Source organism: Cuculus canorus, chromosome 3 (genome assembly GCF_017976375.1).
Source record: "Cuculus canorus isolate bCucCan1 chromosome 3, bCucCan1.pri, whole genome shotgun sequence".
Taxonomy (NCBI): Eukaryota; Metazoa; Chordata; class Aves; order Cuculiformes; family Cuculidae; genus Cuculus; species Cuculus canorus.
In genome coordinates, this window is record NC_071403.1 from 120,628,695 (window position 1) to 120,645,945 (window position 17,251).

The 17,251-nt window shown below is 44.6% G+C and overlaps 1 protein-coding gene across 10 annotated transcripts in view; it reads right to left on the bottom strand.

Annotated features, from left to right (window-relative positions):
* RUNX2 (RUNX family transcription factor 2) overlaps positions 1 to 17,251 on the bottom strand; it is a 221,399-nt gene that overhangs the window by 89,700 nt on the left and 114,448 nt on the right. For 7 of the 10 annotated variants that reach the window (XR_008448936.1, XM_054061034.1, XM_054061035.1 and 4 more), the window contains 2 exons: positions 11,250 to 11,423; positions 1,119 to 1,280 (listed from right to left, as the gene is read on the bottom strand). Coding sequence is in view for 9 of the 10 variants with exons in the window: in XM_054061034.1 (XP_053917009.1) it covers positions 1,119 to 1,280; positions 11,250 to 11,423 (336 nt within the window). In the remaining variant the exon portion in view is untranslated. The remainder of the gene's footprint in view (positions 1 to 1,118; positions 1,281 to 11,249; positions 11,424 to 17,251) is intronic. The other 3 variants (XM_054061038.1, XM_054061039.1, XM_054061040.1) reach the window with 1 other exon arrangement.

Here is a 17,251-nt window from a genome sequence, read left to right on the forward strand (position 1 = left end):
CTATGCTAATCAAATCCTACACGCCTGCTGGCTGAAGTTCAGCTTGTCAGTGATGCAGCTCGCTGGAGTGATCAACATTTCCAGCGCTATGAGCTCGGTGGAAGAGGAAAACACGACAGCAAGAAATTCACCTGGCTGCGAGTCAAACAGGTGTATGGCAACAGCATCCAAGATTATAATAATATCTTGCAAACATGCAAAAATAGATGTAATAAGGCTGATTCTTTGGTTTTCATTAATGAATCATAAAGACTTTCTTCACATTACACATGCTTTTTTGGCATACGCTGCTAATATTTCCACACTTTCAAGGTTGGAGTTTTAATACTGAGCCTCCCTCCCCTAAGGTTCCTCATTTTTGGCAAGATACACAAGGTGACTGTGCGCCATGACAGGCTCTACCTCACTTTGGGGCAATCAGATTGCTTCACACAGATGGTTTTATCACCGAGACCATTAGAAATGATTTGCACAGTATGTAAATGTACATTTATTTGATAAAAAAAAAAGTCTCAGTTCCTCGCTGCTCTCTTGTCTGTGTTCCTAAATGTATTTCCTCTCTCCTGCATCATTCCAAAGCACAATTTGTCCAATCTTTACCCTAAAGTGACTCAGCTAGTTTTTGATAAGCATCTTAAATACACATTAACTAAGGAGATAGGCTTTCCCGAGCTACTGGATTGAAACGCAGGAGAATGAACCTTAGCCTTAACTACTAAAGAAATAAAGGCATCTATCTGTCAGGACGCCTAACATCACACACCGCAAAAGTAAAGCACCAAAAAAAGAGATAATATCACAATTACTTAAAAACATGCGAATAAATATTCTCTTGCGGGGGAAAAAAAAAGAGAATTTGTTCATAGGATCAGGTTCACAAAAAATAGTCTAATCTGAAAAGGACCTAGAGACATTCAAATGGTAACTACTGAGAGCAACACAGCAGCTCTTCCACTTCGAAAAAAAAGGGACTTTGACCCCCACCCGCCATGCAGCAGCCCTATAATCACCAACAGAGCTTCGCTCTTCTGGTTAAGATTTGTCTGAGGCCACCGAGGCAGCCTCTGCCAGTCCTGTCCCCATCTGCATAACTGCTTTAGGCAAAACACAGTCTTTACCTGAGAGGCGTCTGGGCACATCCGTGATGGCTGGAAGTCCCGTGCCTCGAGTGGAGGACAGGGGAGTTGTGGAGTGAATGGACGGTGAAGTCATCTGGCTCAAGTAGGATGGGTAAGACTGGTCATAGGACCACGGCGGGGATGACTGCGCCTGCCTGGGGTCTAGGGGGAAAAAAAACAACAAAAAAAAGATAATTTTTTTAAAAGGAAGAATAATTTTAGGGCATCAGCAAGCCTAACTGAAAGAGGTGGGATTACTGAACATATACACATCAGTGCTGTAAGGAATGAAAATGCAATGAAACATGACCTGCTCCTCCAGTCTCAACCCCTTCAAGCCTCGCTCCCTGCTCTTCCCTCCCCATCACAATTTTTGAGGGAAATGAACGGAGCAGTGAGCAGAGTTTTAAAAGATCTAGCAGCTGTGCTGCAAATTCCTGCTGACTCTCATCCAGCTCTAACAACGTGTTCTACCCGGACTTGCCAGTCCTCAAGGATTCAGACAGACAAGCAGACAGCAAGTCCAAGACCCAGCTCTGAGTGTAAGAAGCAGACTCAGAGGTGGGGAGACTCCACAGCCAGCACTTGGCATGCCTGCCAAGTTGTTATCCAGTTCAAACATTACACAGTAGTGTTTTCAGTGGAAGTCCAAGAAGGAAAATGTAATTAATCTTATCAGCATCCATCCAAAAATGTCACATTTGGATGCTGGCCCAATTACCTACAGTCACCTCAATTACAACAATATGAAACCCAGCGGTTTGGGATAACTATCGGAAGCTAATGATGCCTTTTGATGTACTTGTGACAGCTCACTACAGAGGAAATGATTTTAAGGATAAACACGGTTTATTTTTTGCTGAAGCACTGGAGGATTGCACTGTGTGAGAGAGTGGGAGACCTAGTTTTACCCACTGGTGTTTGGATTTATAAACCATTTGCTCTCAGTTAATAACTGGTGATAAAGATCACTGAATGCCTCGTAAATTATTATTTTTATGACTTTACATTGATAAAAACAAAGCACTTTCCACCCCAAAGTTTTTTTTGGGCAGTGCATGATAAACACAAAACTGTCTCTGAACTGACTCATAGAAATTGTGGTACATTCCTCCAAATCCTCCCCAGTATTTTCAGTTCCGCACATCACGTCCACTTAATTTGGAGAACCTGCTGCATTAGCGCACTGTGCTAAGACCACGCTTTGTAGGCAGCAATGTGACAGCCACATGGCATAAACAAAGGCACTTTTCAAGGAATTAAATTCTTACTCCCTTATTCTTACTCCCTTTTTAAACTCCTTTCCCTGCTCTACCATAAACCTTGTAGTTTCAGCTATTCCATGTTTATTTTTTCTGTTCAGACATGATTTGTTTGAAGAGATGTCTGGAAAGCAGATATTTCCTTGAAGCAAAACAACTATATAGATATATATAAGAAAAACAACTTTCCAATTTAGTTTTAAGAGGATTTTCCTGGAGTTTGCCATTTATATTAGAGCTGAGTAACATAAATCGTTAACAAAAACTCCTCAGAAATCCAAAAGACACTTGATCATTAAATGTAATGAATTTCTTTGTTTTAACAATTTCAAGGCTAGGGTTGTATAGATTGGCGCTGGTTCAAACCTGACTGACTGCTCGTTGTTATATCCGATATCGACATATTTCTCTGCCTCATTCCACTACTATAATTCACCATTCAGTCAATGGTAAATGATCTTCAACTGGGAACGGAAAGCCTAGGCTTGCTGGGAAAACAATCTTAAAATTAATGATGTGTCAGGAGCACAATCTCAAATCCAATCCCCTTCAAATTCCAAGAGCTTTTCAATCTCTGCTTCCGAATCCAAAACAGAGTCCCTTAAAGTTTTGATTTTAGGTCCCAACGCTGGAAGGAAATTATATAGCAAGTAAAGGCTGAAAAGAAAATCACGGCAGAGGATGTTATCACAGGATTTTGGTCTAAGATAGGCTTCTTCCTAAGGAAAGGAGCTGCCTTCTGGAGGTTCGTGCCACTTGTAGTAGTGCAATCCCTGTGGCATGAAAAGATCTCGAGCATCTCTGCCACCCTCATCACTTTGGAGCCCCATGCTACACTTGGTTTCACACCTTACGGCCTTAATTCAACAACTGTGAATGCCCACCTGGACACAAGAAGGACAGATGGAAAAAAAAAATGGTCTTTCAAAGGCTCATGTCGTCTTTCAAAGCAATATCTCACGCTGCACTGCCAGAATATAGGGCTGGATGGACCATCAGCTTAACCAAAAACATATCACATATTCTTATGACATCTAATTTAAATTTATACATGGCTTCTATAGCTCATCCCAACCTCAGAGTGGCATTACCCACATTTCTTTCATAGATATATATTTAATTGCAGGTCTCCATGAGTCCAATTCCATGAGATTTTAAAATACAAAGAATTTTAGAGGAAGCAAAAAAAAGAGAATGGACTGCCAGTCAATACGCTGAGCTGTGACTTAACTGCTTCTGGCCCTGAAGCACATCTCCTGATGGATTTGGATAACTTGTCCAACAGCCATTTGATGCAATATCTACCCAAATTTCAAGACTGTAACGATATATTGCATATTTAGTTGGCCATTTCTTTAAAGTGCAGGCACTGCCTGAGTACCCCACTCACAAAATGGGGTGCTTATCTTGGATGGAAGCTTCCAGACCCAACATTCAAGTGCCAACTACAGCTGCCCTGAAACTAGAATACAAGTGACTTAGCTCCAGGGAAATGAGATCACACCCTCTCAAGGAACAGGAAATAAAGAGGAAAATCTTCAACCAAATCAAACATCAGATGATGCATCAGAGTTCAGTGACTGATGAGAAGGTCACAATACCCCAGGCTGGAGGGTTACTGCGATTCTTCCACACCAAGACATGGCTGAGGTCATGGTTGAGGCAGCGTGGGGAATTTTGCCTTGGGGTTGACTGGCTTCAAGAGTTATCTTTGGCCCGTTAGGAAACTGGAAAGTGAACATACAAGTTTCACCAGATCCTAGAGTAAATGCCCTAAAATCAGCCTCTGCTGACTGATAGCGGCCAAGGTTTGCGTGGACGTGAGAAGAAAGAGCAGCGAAAAGCCCTTGCCTTGCCAAGTCAAAAGTGATCTGCTAGCCTGCAGGGTAAATGTCACTGCTCACCAATGTTGCCCAATCTCTAGAGTAAAATGTTGCCAGGCAGAGTCCAAAGCCGCCCCGTCTAGTCCTCAAGAGTGGATGTGCAGCTGGGACTCACGTGGCAGCCTTTGGTTCCACCAGCAGATGTTCCTTGCAACACTGGTGGAGCAGCGACTTTGGCCACTGAGACTCAAACAGCTCATCTCTTCTAGTCCCACATCACCAACCCAAACCTCTTAGGGGGAAGGAGGGTGTTGGAAACACCACGGGCAGGTGTCAGCTGCCAGAACAGCACTTCCAGGGCAGATTTACCATGATGCTTCTGAGGAAGACCCAATGATGTCTTTAGGAGGGTGCTCAGGCAGAGGAGGGGTAAAGCGGCTGCTTAGCACATACCAGCAGGGAGGAAGCTACAAGCTGATTTGGAAGAGGTCTTCCTTGGACTCCTACACCAGAGATCAGCTTCCCCATTTGTTCCAGCTGGTGGGTTCATGCGCGTCCACCAGCGCCCTGTGGGCCACGGGGGCTTTGTGCCATCACTTGAAGCACTGTGTGCTCTGCAGGCACAGTACATCTGCCCAGCCATGAAAAGCCCAGAACAGATGAGAAATCTTAAGAGTTTTGATGCAGAGTGAATGTGGAATCCTTCCAAAATTAATCCTTCCAAAACAAGGGAAAACACTAATATAGAAACACAGTGAATAGCTCAGGAGAGAGCCCCCCATGTTCCTGTACAGCAAACATGGGGCAGGGCCAGCAGAGTGTTCAATGACAGCAAAACAGACAGAGGGCCACTTTGGAGTTGGCATTTGCACTAGAAAATTTTGGAGTGATTACTAAGAGCAGTCCTCCTTTTGTAAACATTTCTGCTACGCCTGCGTGGGTGTGAAGAAAAGTGCAGCTCTCAGCATATTCGTTTACAACGGGGCATATCGCGTGCACGCTAAGAAACCCTGGGCACAGCTCGGCTGAAACAACTCAGCAGGGCAAGGTCTAAACTAATGCACAAACAGCTCCATCCTGTTTGCTCTGCCAGATAAGCCTCGTCGAAGCAGGAAATTATGAGTATTGTAAATTATTTTGTGTCTAGGTTTTACTGCCACATTTATAATCATCAGGAGATGCACACAATTCTTGATCCTTTTGGTCTGCATCAATGGAAAATGGACATTGATGCTTAACCGACAACAGGCGGTTTTAAAAATCAGTCCAAAACTGATTGTATAAAACTAAAAAACAACAAGAAAGAACAGAAAAAACCCTGTCCAACTTCCACCAACTACATCAGCTTTCCAGGAATATGACTTCTATTCCTTCAACAGAAATGTTCTGAAGTGTCAATGGAGAGAAGAAAAAAAAAACTGTAAATACCCCTGAAAAATACGCTTTTCCACTGCTTTGGCACTGCAGTATGAAGAGTTCTGATCTACTATAGAGAAAAAAATATCGATTTCCCATTTTCCAAGATGCATTACGGGATCAGAGCATGATTACAGGCTCGCAGCTCCTCGCTGTGCTGTCTGTAACACCCCAACGTCCCATGTGTGCTGATGCTTTGCAAAACCACTCTTACTTCAACCCAGCAATGAGCCCCAGCACTGGCTGCTGCTGCTGGTCTTCGTGCTGCTGCTGACACCAAACAAGAAGCTGCCTGGAGCTATCTTTGGTAAACACTTAAAGAAAACAATATCCTCACTTCTGATCTTAACCAAGCCAAGATGATTTTCTGCATGAGCAACCCAACTATTGTAGCACCACCCCACCCCAGGAAAACAACATCCAAAATGCAAACTCCTTCTCGTCTTTGAATACTTCCTATTTTTGAGCCCAGCGCTTGATTCGGATTGCTCAGTTCCACCTATGAAGTCAAACCCAACGGACACAAGTGTAATTGAGACCAGACTTTGGCCTGAAGAACCTCTAAAACCACTTCTCCTCCCACCCCCCAAGAGTCACATTTGCAAAAGAAAAAAAAAACCTGAACAAGTCATGCCAGCGGGACAACTAATTTGAAAAAGGGAGGGGGGGGGGCAGGGGAAGTTAAAAGAATACTTTAATAGGAAGGACACAAGCTTTACCAAGTGGAGGTTCACGAAGGCAACTCGCCAGCTGCCTGAAGGATGCAATCAATTTGTACAAAACACAGCAGACTGCAGCCATCCTTGTGCTCACAGCAGCAGAAATCCCAACACCACCGCTTCATCCGCTGAGTCTTGCAGCTTTTACTCCACATCACAGAGGGCTGAAGGCATAATTCACTCTATAAGCCTATTACTCGGGCCATTAAATTGTCTGTTCCAGGCAACTGTGTGCTTTGCCTGATGCGCTCTGAGACTGATGTGCAGCAACTACAAACTGGGGAGTTCTTTAGAGTGCTGCTGCTGCTTCCAGGTAAAACACGGCCAGCCCCTGGCAGGGCACCTGCACAGTGCCACCTTAGTAACAGCAACAGCTGCTGTTACAAACCAGTCCTGCAGCTGATGGTCTTGGAGAACAGAGACTGGTCTTTGGGGCAGATGCTGCAGAGCTTCACATCCAGAGCTCAGGATAACCGTGCCATGAGCACAGCTTTCTGCCTTCTCCCAACCCACCGCCTGCCAGTCCTGGATGGGGGAATTAAGGAGGGCTCAGCTGGTGCCATCCTCATCCTCTGCCTGAGAATCGAAGGTGCTTTGTGCGAATGCTCTTCCCAGCAGCCTCAGTGCAGGCTGCCCCTGAGACCAGCCCCTGCCTTCCAGAGGAGATGGATCCCCCCACTAATTTCCAGGTAAGCCAGCTCTTAAGTCTTTACATCTGCTTCCTCCAAGCCTAAAAATTATGAGAAACCAACGCCTAACATTGCTGAAGTCCATGGGGTCTGGAGAGTGGGGAAAGACATGAAAAGGAAAAGGGAAAAAAAAAGATTTCACGGGATGTGCTTTTGAGTGCTGCTATTTCAGTGCTGGATGTCACGGGTTGCCTATAGATCAGACGGTGCCACGGTGGTGATGGAGCATGAAACCTCACTTAACTCCCACTCTGCCGTCCCCACAGCCCAGCTGCCAAGATCCTCACGCTGACCACACTCCTGCCATTACGCCATGGCTTTTCCCGGCTGGCAGAAGCCAATCCTCACCGGCTGCGTTTCAGAAAAACAACAGCTTTCCTCGTCTCACACTGAACCACTGCCGCAACAGCTCTATGCCTGAACGAGAACGTAATCGGATACAGGAGAAAGTTGTGCGAGCGCCGTTAGGGAGAGGGCAAAAAACATAAAAAAGCAAATATACCAGTATCCAAATGTGAACAGACAGGATTCCTGATTTACGGGCAGCAAGCGGGGTTCAAATTGAATCTGCGTTGCCTCAGCAAAGGCCTCTGCTTATTGGACGATTTGTTTTTTAATGACCCTTCCATGCTGCTTTCACGGAATCGTAGTTAAAATGCCATGTTGAATAAGGGCAACTCTGTGCCTTGTGCTGCCACAGCCCGGCCCCGCGGCAGCTCTAGGACTGCGCCGTGATTTGTAAAACCTGTGCTCTGACACTCCAGGAAAATAAACACAACCCAGACAGAGAGAAGAAATAGAAGAGTGAACCCCAAAGTGCTGAGTTCTTTCAGAATCAGGTGTGGGCCAGCCAGGCTTTAAATATTATTTCCGTTTAACCATGCAATAGCTATGCAAGACCTCAAGAGGCACGAAACAAAAACAGTTTATGTGCTGACTAGCCAATAATAAGGATTTTGTCGTAGGAAACCAGTATTTACTGTTAAAGTAATTAGGAACTAATTATTTTCCCTAAATTACTAGGTAAAAGGGTTAAAAAGTAAAGGTCTTTCTAAAGGAATTCTTGGTTAATTCCAATAAAGGTCATTAAATAATCCTTAGTTTTGAACAAGGGTCTACGTTCCTTTTAATACACACCCAAGCCACACCAGCCCAGTGAACAGGAGGGTAACTCCCACCGAATATCGCACCACAACAAGGAGACTGGTGGAGATGTAGAGCCCAAACGGCTCGCTCCCTACTGCCGCACCAAACAGGTGGACGTTTAGCAACTTCCTATGGTCACGTAACACCCGATCAAAGAGGCGCCTCGTCAGCTTTGTCTCTCGTTGGCATGGTTTGTGTGGCAATGAGCACCCATTCATCCCAGAAGAACTCGGGGGGCTGTCTGCAAAGAGCATCCCAGTACTTTGGTGGAACATCAAAGCACGTAGAGCTTTACAGATTAAAATCAACATCTTGAAGAGCACCAAAAAGCCTTGTAGGGAAGCCAGCACAATTCACAGAGCTCATACCAATGGCACATGCTCACGCTAAATATGTAATTAAACAGGAGGACTACCAGAAAGCTAATGAGTACACTTCGAGAGATGGATGTCTGGCTTTTCTAAACTGAGGAGGAGACAAGGTTGGGGAACAACATGGCAAATATTGTAGCAGACTACTCTAAAGCCCCTCTTTCACTGTAAACTGTAATAGCCAAGTCCTCACTGGTTTGAGGGAAATTAGAGCAATTTGGGATTCTGAAGTATCTCATGACCGCGAATTTATCTGGCAAGAAAAGCACATAATCCACAATAAATGGGAAAGTCAGCCTGTCTTGCTCAGCCCGGCTCACCTCCCTCAGCCCTACCAGCACCGCATCCTCCCTTTTCCCGATGAAGTCTCGGCTAGAACTTTGAACTGCTGACTCTTAAATTTGCAGAGAAGACAGTAAATGCCACACAGCTTTGTTTCCAGTCAGGCTTATTTAAAGCTCATCTGAAGTTTTCACCTCTCAGATTTGTAAACGCTGCTGTTGATTCATGACGAGGCAGAGAAGTACTTTATTAATCAAACCCAGGAGAACATTTTCTACAGGAGGCATTTATGTGAATGAGAGCAGCATATGAGGTTACACTTAGCTAGGAAGAAAATTACAAGGGGATCTCAGTTCTCGTGCTTCAGGGCATAAGCTGATCACCAGATGGGGTCAGGAAGAACTTTACCCTCCTTCATTTCTAGATATAGTGTTGCACAATAGGTAAACTTTGGAAGCACAAGGAAGAATGAAAAAAAACCCTGATTATAGCCCTGCATATCCCTCTGCTTTCTCAGGAACTATGTTCCCAAACATCACCAGAGAGAAGACAGTAGATCAGAAAAAATATTGCATTTTAGTTTGGCAGTTCGTACCCAGAAAATGGTATTTACAAGCGCCCTGACTTCATGTGTCCAACGAATGAAACTCTAAGCCCAGCCGAAAACCTGTTCTGGGAAGCTGGTGGGCAGCAGGGTCTGTGTAACAGAGTCATAGAATCATAGAATCATGGAATGGTTTGGGTTGGAAGGGACCTCAAGGCCCATCCAGTCCCACCCCTGCCATGGGCAGGGACACCTCCCACTGGCCCAGGCTGCTCCAAGCCCCATCCAACCTGGCCTGGAACCCCTCCAGGGATGGGGCAGCCACAGCTTCCCTGGGCAGCCTGGGCCAGGGCCTCCCCACCCTCAGCGGGAAGAATTTCTTCCTAATGTCCAATCTAAAATTTCCCCCTTCCAATTTAAAGCCATTCTCCCCCATCCTGTTACTCAATGCCCCTGGAAAAAATCCCTTCCCAGCTCTTCTGTAGCCCCTTTAAGTACTGGAAGGCCACTATAAGGTCTTCCCAGAGTCTTCCCTTCCGTAGTTCTAGTGACATATTTAATATCTTATAAAGATTATACACTAATTAAAGGTAGAGTTCTAGATCTGGGAGAGCTTTGCCACAGCTCATGGGAACAATTTTTTTGTTTCAATTCTCTGAGGTCTTTGAGTTCAAATTAACCCACTTACTTTTCTTTCTGACTGCAAATTAATAAACCAGTTGAACGTAAAAAAAAAAAAAAAAAGAAGAAAAAGAAAGAAGAAAGCCACAACACTTTGTTAAAACCACTAAGTTTCAGCTGGTATCATGTCAAAACCACTTGAAACATGAAACCAGAAATCTTCCTAGGTTGACTCAGATTATATCTACACTAGGAGTGCTTTACCAGTGAAGGAATACTGGTTGGTGTACAACATTGGCAAAGGTCTCCTGGTATAGATGCGACTATAGCAGCAAAACTGAGTTTTAAACCAGTCTAGCAAATTGAGCCAAGGGCTTTTTAGATGGACTTGCATCTAAATGAACTTCTCCAACAGCTCTCACAAGTGAACTGGTCAAGAGCAACACCTCTTCAAACCCCAGATAGACACAAATGCATCAGCACAAGCTTTGAGTATAGAACTACAAAAAATTAGGTACAGGTTGTTCAGAATATCTTTTGAAAAATTTGATCAACTATGAATTTAGAAAAAATTACCAAATCGGTTTATTTTGTAGGCCTCACAATTTTGCTGCAAACTTCTGGCACAGCTGCAGTTAAATGACTTATTTCGCTCTTATAATCTGTGACACACGGTACTTTGTGATTTCTTTCAGCACGATGAAATCTGCCTCTCAGCATGCAATCATAAATGTTGCATACAACCCTCACAAGCAACCATCGGTGATTTCTCCATAACCCGGTTCGTTCATTGTTAACCATGGTCAGCAATGGTGCTACAAGGAAACCACCATGTGAGAAGATTATATTATTTTTATTCCGATATAAAGAACATTAAATGTTGGCCGCTTCCCTCAACACCAGTGCAAAATAAAAAGGCTGGATAAAAATGCTCATTTTAATTTACACTAATATGTACTACTGCACATACAGAGGAGAAGGCAGAGCAACACAGCAGTTAGATCTTCACCAGATTCCTACTCAGTTTACCCAGAGTGAGGATTTTGGACTATTTTAGACTTACGGCAAAAAGCTATTTTTTAAAAAAAAAGACATTTTCACGTTCAAGCGCTATAGAAAAATCCACTTCCCACCTAGCTTAGCTTGGAACACATCTCTCGCTCTGTAACAGCCTCTTTTACTGCAGTTGAGACACAAATATCCATAAGCAATTACTACCATTGCCTGTGCAAGCCAAACCTACGGTTCTGTCTCTTACCTGTAATCTGACTCTGTCCTTGTGGATTAAAAGGACTTGGTGCAGAGTTCAGAGAGGGCCGTGGGCTCTGGGTCGGGACCCCTACTCTCATACTGGGATGAGGAATGCGCCCTAAATCACTGAGGCGTTCAGAGAACAAACTAGGTTTAGAGTCATCAAGCTTCTGTCTGTGCCCTGGAAACAGCAAATCATAAAATAAAAGCGTTAATAACAAGATTTATTAATGTAACACACCCCCAAAACACCCCAAAATAGCCTCTAAGGACCTGTTGTTAAGATTTAATGGACTTATAGGTATCTCAGCTACCCCCAATAACAAGAGTGACATTGATGGGAAGATTTGTGTTTTGGACATGGTTGTGCTGGTGAAAGCCTTAGGAAGCACAACGGTGCCCATGCAGATGTGTAACATGTAGCAATCTCGATCAAAATAAGCACTTAGGAGGACACCCACACAAGGTCTTTTTTGTCTTTGTTTCTTTTTTTTGCTGCTTTAACTACACAAAGTAGTTAAATATGAAGCAAGGTTCATATTTAAGTACAAGTTATCAAGTGGGACAGTTACTCCATGCCCGGTTGTGGATTTTTGCTAAGAAAATGCAAGCTTTCCTTCTTTTTTTTTTTTTTCTTTAACACTGTCACAGTTAGTCATTAGTTTTCTTCCCTCTGAGAGGTTTTCCAAAACATAAAAAGTCACTGTCATTTGAGAAGAGGCCAGGGAAGCGGTGGCTGCCCCATCCTGGGAGGAGTTCAAGGCCAGGTTGGATGGGGCTTGGAGAAGCCTGGGCCAGTGGGAGGTGTCCCTGCCCATGGCAGGAGGTGGAACTTTAAGGTCCCTTCCAACCCAAACCATTCTATGATTCTAAGAGGAGTATCTCAAGGAAGATCTTCAAAACAAGACTGTGTCCTATGCTTTCTTGCATGGTCAACCTACCTCAGTGCTCCTACTTCTTCCCCCTTAAACAACGTAACGACCCTCATGCCACATGCCCACATCGGGAATGCCCATTTATAGGTGTTTGTCAATATGTAAAGGGGAGAAAAACTAAAAGCAAGAGGATGCCCTAACTCGGACTGCTCATACTGTCACTGAGATGCCTCAAGAGTAGAGGCTTTACTTCCCTAATTGTTGTATTTTTTGCTCCTAGGTTTAATTTCTTTCCAAAGTAGTTACAGGATGCTCTTCACCCAACGGTGCCTTTGAACGGGAGGCACAGAAGGTGTTAATTCTGTCAATAGACACACATAGAGATTAAGGTTAGGACTAATTTGACTTGCACAGAGATTAAGGTTGGGACTAATTTTACTTAACTTTAGCCATTCATAAATCAGGCATCTAGTCTAAACTCTTCTAATGTAGACTTCCTCTACAGTTAATGGAAAGAAATAGCTGCTTCCAGAGGGCAATTCATCTCATTTGTCTCTGACACCAGTCTTAAAACAGGATGATTCACCTCCTGAATTTCCTTTTGTTTCCTCTCCGATCAGAGAGGGAGCACACATGACTAGTTTAATTAGACACTCTCACCATTAGTCAATATTAAATGGAATGAATCTTAACCCAAGTTACTGACCAAGGTCACAGAAAAAGCCCTGGCAGAACTGAAATGGGGGCCCAAACCCCCTGATCGCTATCCAGAACCACATTTGCCTCCACCCCTCCCAGCAGTGCTAGGGCACAGGCAGGAGCAATAACTCGGTAGGGTATTTTTATGCCTTTAAAAATAAGAAGAGTCCTTGTTAGGGTCTGGACTTGAATCCTTCCAGGTGATCCCCAGTGGCCTGAGATAATCCACATTGTTCCTCAGCTGCCTGGAGGCTATGAGAATTCAGCTTTGCAGACACGGTTAGATTCTCCCATTGGTCTTAGGGCCAGAGAACTAATTCAGGCACTGGTTAATTTATTTTAAAAGCAGAAATGAGGCTACTGAGTCCTGAGGTTGAACTGTGAGACTACCTCTAATGGTGTCTACCACCACAGTACTGAAATACATGGGTTCACATCATCTAACTGGACCATGGTGCCCAAATGTGACTGTCCGGAAAGCATTGTCAGTATGAGACTGCTAAATCCAAACGAGGTTCAGAGGAACCATGGCTCTAAATAGAGAAGTGAAAGATTCAGGTGGGGAGAGGAGAAGATTTTGGATGGAGAAACTTCTCTAGCAATTTAAAAAATTAACTTTAAAGTATGATTTTCCTCCCCTAGGATGACTCAATATAAAAGCACGGGGTTGGTGGGAGCTCTCCCTCTCCTTAAGGGGAAGGTGCTGCTCTGTGTTAGCACTGACATGGGTGGCTACTCCTCTCTTCAGGAGGTATCAATCACTTTAAATGGGGAACAATTTTTGGAGGGCTTGTAACAACTCTCTAATGGCAGCTTAATTAACAGGATAAAATCTAACCTGTTGTCTTTACTATCTTTTCAATCTATTTAAATTACGACATGTACAAGCTGGGTGCTGCTAAATCTGAAGGAACTGCTTTCACACGCACACACATGCGCACTCAGTAGTTTCTTAGGATTTCTCCTTCTCCACCTTCTTTTCCTCCACAAATTTTATGTATTCACTTTTCCCTTTGCCAGTCGTATTTTCCACTGTTTTTTAAAGGCATCTCCTCCTCCTCTCCTCTCCTCTCCTCTCCTCTCCTCTCCTCTTGTAACATTTCAGCAAGATCAAGAGGGCTCAAACCAGAGCAAACATGATTAGCTTATCTCTGGTCTCATGCGTCGGGGCTGACTTTATCTGAGAATGAATCCATCTCCAAAGTGAATTTAATTTTGAATTTTCAGAGAAAAACGCTATGCTATGTTTATACAATTTCTTTTTTTTGCTAAAGAATCACTAAAAAAAAGGTGCACTAGCTATTTTAACTGTCTTCAGATAACTCAATGAACACTTGTTATTTAAGCCACCGCTTCTGCAACAACCTGTGCCCGACAGCTCCAGCTTTGCTCTCCTCATCCAAAGCAGTGTGGGCAGCAGGGAGGGAGGGGATTCTGTCCCTCTGCTCCGCTCTGGGAGACCCCATCTGGAGTCTTGTGTCCAGTTCTGGAATCCCCAACATAAGAAGGAGATGGAACTGTTGGAACGGGTCCAGAGGAGGCCACGGAGATGATCCGAGGGCTGAAGCACCTCTGCTCTGAGGACAGGCTGAGAGAGTTGGGGTTGTTCAGCCTGGAGAAGAGAAGGCTCTGAGGAGACCTTAGAGCAGCTTCCAGTACCTGAAGGGGCTCCAGGGAAGCTGGGGAGGGACTTTTTCCAAGGGCATTGAGTGACAGGACGAAGGGGAATGGCTCTAAATTGAGAGGGGGAAGATTTAGATTGGACATTCGGAAGACATTCTTCCCGCTGAGGGTGGTGAGGCCCTGGCCCAGGTTGCCCAGGGAAGCTGTGGCTGCCCCATCCCTGGAGGGGTTCCAGGCCAGGTTGGATGGGGCTTGGAGCAGCCTGGGCCAGTGGGAGGTGTCCCTGCCCATGGCAGGGGTGGGACTGAGTGGGCTCTGAGGTCCCTTCCAACCAAACCATTCTGTGACTCTCTGCACGATTATTACACTGAACTAGGTCTATCCCACAGAGACAAAATCGAGCGGGATAGCAGTGCTTAAGTCTACATAGGGCGGGAGAAGGAGGAAAAAGAAAAAGAAAAAAAAAAGGGGAGGGGGAAGAAATAAGAAGAAAGATTCCCACATGTGGTTGAATTGAAATGACCTAGAGATGTATGGGTTTGGGTGTTGCCACCTCCTCCCCCCTCAGAAAAATACTGTAGGGAATGAGAGCTCTGTGCACATCTGGAAGACCCCAGGCATCAATGGAACTGCAAGTCCCCAGAAACCAGCAAGGGGCCAAAGGCAGACTTGCCTTCCCCTTCTGGACATTTAAAATTTAGAGATGTAACACAGAGTCATGTTGTGACAAAAAGATCCACAGAAGGAGCCACTCTCCCCCAGCGCAATGTCCCAGCGAGATGAGATTACATTACAGCTTCGCACGTTATGGGTTACTGTGCTTTGATAAAAGCTCAGACGTGCTTCACACTGAAAGTAAGCAGGAAACTCAACAAAACCTTCATATTCGGGAGGTGCTCACAGAGCACTGTAGGCAACTTAAATAACTCTTTGCTCTGATTCCTGTGCAGGAAAAAAATCCTATTAAGTACAGAGGAGCCATGAGGTATGGGGTAAAAAGACTCTAGAAAGGCCTTCTGAGTAGCACATAAGCAGCAGCAGTGAAATATGTGATACATGTTTAAAACTCATTCCACAAGCTGCTTTTCATCTCTCATTGATATATGTGTCTGCTGACACAGAAATTCCTGATCCCAGGGGACTGTGCTAAGAAAAGCTGTATTCCTTGGTCTCAGTCAGAAGGCATAATTTTATATCAGGAAAAAAGATTAGGGTAGCAAGTGTGGATAGCTCAGGGAGAATCTGTGATCTGCTGTAGCAGTCAGTGCATTAAAATGCAATATAAAAGCCACATAAAGAGTAGAATAAAATAACATCGCAGCTATTCCAATGCCTGCAACACTGCATTTAGTGCCGGCTGCTCTGTTACAAAGATGATTTTGTGGAATGGATTGGGCTTGGAGGCGGATAAAAGGTTATGGACACAGGCAGTCTTGGATATGAAATGCAGCCGCAAAGACTGAGGCTGTGCCACGATGAATTGAATAAGGATGGGATCCAGCAGCCATTGGGATGGGTCAGGTTGCAGGCAAGGAAATGGGACAGAGATGAGAAAAATTGAACGTTAATAGACAAAAGCTATACAAGCTGCTCTGCTTTGCCCGTTGTCACAATAGAAAACGTGTGAGGCATTAGAAATCCATGGTTTGCTCCAAAATGACACACAATATTCTGGTGTCTCACCGCTACTCAGCCAAACACCAGCCTGGGTATTAGTTTCAGGAGGCAGAAAGCATTGCCATTAAACCTCCCCAGTACCACTTTTGGACATTTTACATGAACCGAACTAGAAAATAGTACTGAGAGAGAGCAATAAAGTCAGTGCAAACTGTGTTCACCCAGACCGTGCCTGCAGTGTGCCTCAGCTCGCCAGCCCAGGACAACCTCAGAACGTGTTAAATGGCCCCCAGGAGCTAAAGTTCAATTATCACATCGCAGCTGTGGCGGAAGCTGTGAGGAGGCTTCTTCTCCAGCTTAATCATTTCAGTTTAAACTAAACGAAGGAATGTCTTCGAGATCAAAGCCAGGCAATCTTGAGCCTGCTGGATGTGGTAACTGGAAGGGGACGTGAGCTTGTCTCTCATCAGTGAACTTCCACTGCTCTGCTGGAGAAGTCAAGATGTAAATTGGGCCACGGAAGAGGCTGACTTGCAGAATGTAAATGTGGCGTTGATGCCTGAAGACTTTTACCTCCTTGGGGAGGAGGGGTGTGCATTTTTATCTTTCAGTTTGTGGGTGTGGAACTGAAAACTAATCAGATTATGGTACACGTGGCCTCGCCAGATGCTGACACTCAGGGACTCCCTTTCTTTGTACCGTGTACACCACCCACCAGTTTTTTTGTGTGTGTGTGTTTTTTTCTGGTACCAAGGAGATCTGGTTACCAGATTTTCAACAGATGCTTTTATCACTCTCAAGTGGGTGAGCTATTTTCAGTCATCGCCCAGTTCTATCATTTGGCTTTTGTCTCAACAACAAGTATCGTGGGAGTCAGGTGTCTCTGTAAAAGAGCCAAAGGAAGGCAAAAAGTTCATGAAAGCAAGAGTCTGGGCTCCCACCTGCTCGGGACACATTTGCTGAGACGCTGGAGCAGAATGGAAGGTGATGACCCGCCATGAAATACCATTATGGTTGGCGTTTGCTGTATGTCATGAGTGTGCTGGTGAAGTTTGGAGAGTCACTCCATGGAGAGACTACCACTGGCACGGGCAAACCAAATGAAACCCCTTTGAACGTCAGAGCCAGAAACCAAGGCTTTCTGTGGCCCTGGATTCAGTGCTGACATTGAAAAAGAGGCAGATTTTAATGGAAA